This window comes from Sorghum bicolor, chromosome 3, assembly GCF_000003195.3.
Source record: "Sorghum bicolor cultivar BTx623 chromosome 3, Sorghum_bicolor_NCBIv3, whole genome shotgun sequence".
In the NCBI taxonomy this organism is placed as follows: domain Eukaryota; kingdom Viridiplantae; phylum Streptophyta; class Magnoliopsida; order Poales; family Poaceae; genus Sorghum; species Sorghum bicolor.
Genome location: NC_012872.2, coordinates 12101908 through 12107219, shown reverse-complemented (window position 1 = coordinate 12107219; position 5312 = coordinate 12101908). Strand labels below are relative to the sequence as shown.

The 5312-nt window shown below is 42.2% G+C and overlaps 1 protein-coding gene across 1 annotated transcript; it reads right to left on the bottom strand.

Annotated features, from left to right (window-relative positions):
• On the bottom strand, positions 1696-4506 carry LOC8054659 (probable glucuronosyltransferase Os10g0205300). Its single transcript, XM_002455407.2, has 4 exons — positions 3743-4506; positions 3338-3587; positions 2319-2514; positions 1696-2060 (listed from the first exon to the last, which is right to left on the bottom strand). Exons 1-3 carry the CDS (start codon positions 4345-4347, stop codon positions 2347-2349), a joined length of 1023 nt encoding a protein of 340 aa, XP_002455452.1. The 5' UTR covers positions 4348-4506; the 3' UTR covers positions 1696-2060; positions 2319-2346.

Here is a 5312-nt window from a genome sequence, read left to right as displayed (position 1 = left end):
TGCAGCCCCCCTCGTGGACTCAAATTTTTTAAACAGGTTTTCTTTTTTATCAAAAGACTTCATGTATTTGGTATTTTTCTATACTTATTTTATGAATCTTTTCCTTTAAACACTTTGAATCTATATAGAATTATCAATTTTAGCTATATCTATTAGGCCTTGTTTAGTTCCCAAAATATTTTGCAAAATTTCTCAGATTTCTCATCACATCGAATCTTGCGGCACATGCATGAAGCACTAAATATAGATAAAAGAAATAACTAATTACACGGTCTACCTGTAATTTGCGAGACGAATCTCTTGAGCCTAGTTAGTCCATGATCGGACAATATTTGTCGAATACAAACGAAAATGCTACTATTCCTATTTTGCAAAAAAAATAGAACTAAACAAGACCTTAGTGTACTGAGCGAGTAAAAAAAATAGCTTATATTATTTAGCCCCCTTCTTGGTCCATTTCTAGATCCGCCACTGATCATGGACTAATTAGGATCAAAAGATTCGTCTCGTGATTTACAGACAAACTGTTCAATTAGTTTTTGTTTTCGTCTACATTTAGTATTTCATGCATGTGACGTAAGATTCAATGTGACGAGGAATCTTGAAAACTTTTTAGTTTTCGAGGTGAACTAAACAAGGCCTAAGTCTCTAAATATCATCATACTCTATTCTAGATTCCTTCTATTCTATTCTGATTTCTCACTAGCCAAAGATGAAGAATGAGGTAGAAGTTGCTGAAGTGTGCAAAGATATGGAGAGCAATTTCAATTAAAAATTAATTCTTCAAATGATGATTTAAAAAGTAGGTTTAAAAAAGATTCTTGGAGATGCTCTAAGCATAGTTGTTAAAAACATAGTGTGCTGTTTATGTTTCTAGCTTGGGATTTTGTCTCTTCATCAGTGCCATCGTCATGCAACTCTGTTTATGTTTCTCGCTTGGGATTTTTGAGGCAAACATTTTCTGGTCTTTGCCATTTTGGGCATAAAAAATGGGAAGATGGGGCAGGCCATAGTTTTTGGGCCTCCTTTCTTGTTACACATGCCAACCCAAACAAACAAATGGGCCGAGGTCTCAAGTTTCATGGGCTCTACCCGCTCAACAACGGGCCGAGGCTCCGTCCTTTTTCTATAGCGAGCATACCAGCAAAAGAGCGGCGTTGACTTCACCTGCTGCAGCCTACACGCGCAGTCAAATCTGGGCACGACACGGTTTTCAAATTGTGCCTGGTCACTACTCACTAGCTTGGTTCAAAATACAATCAAGTTGACCAACAGAAGCATCCGAGAAGGAGGAAATATACGGAGCTAGGATTCAATTACCAGGTCATTCAGTAAAGGGGTAAACTCCTTTTCTCCCTTTGCACAGGCAAATTGACTCCAGAATGGAAAAATTAATGGCGAAGCTCGGCTTTGACAAGCTTTGTACAGCTATGGTTCTTTCAACTACTCCCTCTGTTCAAAATTATAATTCATTTAACTTTTTCTACCCCGAGTTTGACCACTTATCTTATTCATAAAGTTTGTCCAAGCATAGTCAAATTTAAGTCAATGAAGAACTTTTGTTAATAAAGTAAGCTACAATAAAAAAAGTGATATTTTGCATAATTTTTTGAATAAGACGAGTGATCAAACTTGAGGTCTAAAAAGTCAAACAAATTATAATTTAAAACGAATTTAGTATTTGCTTATCTCCCCTTCAAATAAACCATGATATGTAGCAATGCATGTATATAATTCAAACTAATTAACCAATGTTATCTCTAGTCTCTAGTGGTACATAAAAGTAGTCACCACATTCACTTCAAGTTAGATGTATTTACCTTAAATGTTCACAAAGGCTAAGGCCCTACTCTGAACCTAAGATCCTCTTGTATGATGTATTCGTGTACCTAATCGTATTTTTTGAGCTCTTTGCTGCAAACAAATCTGTGAAAGTTAAGTGCATATTTCCTTTGGTAATGTACACCTAACCTAAACCTCCGGTGACCCACGACTTTCTTCAGTTTGACACATGCCACATACGTCATGCTCGGCCGTTTCCATGTGCTCGATTGCTGAAGCTGGAGGAACAGACAGACACACCACACATTAAAAATCAATCATCTTAACAAAAAACAAATGCTGAAGTACAATGACATCTGTCAACCAATCCTAAGCTTTCTGTATATTTGGCAAAACAAAAGACATGATAAACCACAACCAAGATATAAGAAAGATATCTAAGTTTCACAACATTAATGTATGAAACATAAATTACATAAAAACGATGCTATTTAAATCATTAATGAGAAACATTTGCAAAATGATCAAGTTTTTACCTGCAGGCTGGTCTGCCTCTGTTCTGGCTCAGAGAGGAATTAATACATCCAGGTTTTCTGTCATTTGCCATCCCTTTGGATATACAAGATGTTTATCTTCTAGATGAAGATTAACATTCATAATTTTTGAACAACCAGTTGGTATGCCCTCCATATAAGTTTCATCTTCTACAAGCTGTTCTACAAATGTTGTTGCCTGTATGTATCATTGTTTATCAATCAGATAGAGCACAGACATTACTAATGTGAATGTAGGTATAAATAGAATTTAATTTCACAATAAAATATACGGCGATGACATAGGAAGAATGTTTTTTGCTGCATTAATCTCAGTAGCTATGCGCATAATTGCTTTGTGCAGGGTAAAATCTTCCACAATATACAGCAGAGAGGGACTACATGCTGAAGAAAAAAAAAGCTTTGTATAGTTTCCTAGGATAATTACTTTTTGCGTTGATTGAAAAGGTATAAATATCTCTTGGTTCCATCTCCCTTTAACCGAGTACAATGACACAATGCAGACATTGCACCATGTGGATTCACTCTAAAAACTTGCCAGGTATAAGGTGGAGACGCATCAAGTGGTCAATCAAGTGTGCACAAATGAGATTAATCACTGAAGCTATTGAGAAGTAAGAGAGCCCAGAAGTCTCTGTATATTGAATTGAATCAATATACAGGTAATTGACAGGGTTAGAACAAATTTAGTATGATTCACACAAAATTTGGATGGACATGGCTTTGAGCACAGTAAATCTTATACAATCGTGCACATCCAAGGAAGGCCAAGCAATTCTGACTTTATGAGTTAGTAACTGCAAATATCAGGGAATGCAAAAATAGGAGCAATTCAATCAGGGCCTTGCCGAACGCGTAATCAAAGCAGGCAAAAACAAAATGCTCATCCCAATCTACTGCACTTGTCACCGAAAAATTGACCAGGCTATTTTATGAGCAACGCGTATACTCCTATTCTCAGAAATGGAACTTTTCGACGGGGACATGAGCAGGAGCCTTACCTGAAACCCATCTCTGACCGTGTCCAGCAGCCGGATGTAATTCCACGCCTGATGAGCCCTCTTGTCGGCATCCCAGAGCATACTGCTATTGAAAGCAAAGCCCGAAGTATTCACATGAAACCTTCGTTGCCTCTTGTCCCTCTCGTTCGTGTGCCATCCTACCACCTGGCTGCTGTCACAAACTGGCCCTTCCAGAAGTGTCTTGCTCTTGCCCACGCCCAGCATTGCGACTGGCCAGGTGCCAAAACTCCTAGGTAACGTAGAAAGATCACAATGAGTTTCAAATTCCAATACAGAATTGCTGTATAGCAACTCAATCGACTCTAATTTGAAATAAGATCGCGAATGCGTGTACGTAAGAGCGAGGGGGAAAAGGAAAACTAAGAGAAGCCTGATGTGCGTTACCTTATGCCGCGAAGCTGATGGAAGAGGTCAAGGGAATACACGTTGTCCTCGTCGGCGAAGTAGACGAGGCCGTGGATGCGGTGGTGCTCGATGTGGTCGAGCGCCGCGTTCCTCTGGCGCCGCTGCAGGCCGCGCTCCGCCGGGTGCTCATGGGTCGCCCCTCTCCGGCGAGCATCATCGGGCGCGTCGCCGCGGTGGGAGGAAGGGAGGTGGCGGTACATGAGGCCGCAGCCGCGGAGCAGGGCGGCGGTCTCGCGCGTGGCGGCGCCGCGGTCGACGACGAGCCAGAGCAGCGGCTGGGGCACGAGGCGGAGCGTGTGCGCGAGGCGGTGCAGGTAGTACGCCTGCAGCGGGCGCGCGCGGGTCGGCGTGACGACGATCAGGGTCGTCGTCGTCGGCGGCGGAGTCGGGGCCGCCTGGGTCGGCGCGGCAGGAGGAGGAGTAGGAGGAGGGTCCGGGACCGGGAGCGGGAGGTGGTGGAGGTCGAGGTGGAGGTGGCGGTGCGCGAAGGGGAAGAGGCCCGCGACGAAGCCGAGTAGGAAGCAGAGGATGAAGCACGGCGACGAGAAGGGCCGCCGCGGCGAGAAGGGCGGCAGAGCCGCCATGGTCCTGTTGCTGTGCTGCGGCGTCGCGCGCGTGCGGTGGTGTCCCTCCGGTGTGCCGCTGTGCTTGGGGCAGGAGGCAGGTGGGGAGTGGGGACTAGCTGGCAGGAGGTGGCATGGTTTTTGGCTTTTGGTGGGGGAAAGCCGGGGATGACGACGGAGCGCAGAGCAGAGGTGGACGGACACGGACTTGGTCGCGGGCTTTTTGTTTGCGCGGGCGGTGGCGGTGGCGTGGAGCCGTGGCGTAGTGACGTGGACTTGAGGGTGGACTGGACGGGGTCCGCGGCGCGTGGGCATCCTCTGCTCTTTGCTCGTCATCACTCGGTCCAGGCCTGTTTGTTTCCAAAAATTTCTCAAATTTTTTAAAGATTTTTCGTCATATAGAATTTTTAGACGTATATATATAGAGTATGAAATATAAATTAAAAAAATTAATTATATAGTTCGTGTATAATTTATACGATGAATTTTTTAAATCTAGCTAATCTATAATTAGATAATAATTATCAAATACAAATAAAAATATAACAATAATCAAATCTAAAAATTTTCAGCAGCTAAACAATGCCCCGGTTGTAGCGGTAGGCGGGCTTTGGTCAGGGCCACGGCCTGCCTACATACGCCACGAGAGTTCCCCTGTTTAATTTCAAAAATTTTAAAATTTTCTGTCATATTGAATCTTTAGATATATATATAAAATATTAAATATAAATAAAAAATAACTAATTATATAATTATCTATAATTTATGAGATGAATCTTTTCAACTTATAATTGGATAATAATTACCAAAACAAACAAAAAAATACTACAATAGCTAAATCTAATTTTTTTTTACAAACTAAACCAGACCTAAGAAAAAGACGAAAGTTCCATATCAAAACGATGATCAGCTAGAAATATGGTTTGCTAATCGCTAGATCCAAAGTCCCCATGTCCCCGTGTGGCGGCATAGGAATGTTAACAAAA

Excerpts from the sequence above, each read along its gene's own strand:
- LOC8054659 (XM_002455407.2), bottom strand. The coding sequence starts at position 4,347 with ATGGCGGCTCTGCCGCCCTTCTCGCCGCGGCGGCCCTTCTCGTCGCCG. Across the intron at positions 3,588-3,742 it reads CATCAGCTTCGCGGCATAAG|GAGTTTTGGCACCTGGCCAG; the intron begins GTAACGCACATC and ends TACGTTACCTAG. Across the intron at positions 2,515-3,337 it reads CGGTCAGAGATGGGTTTCAG|GCAACAACATTTGTAGAACA; the intron begins GTAAGGCTCCTG and ends TGATACATACAG.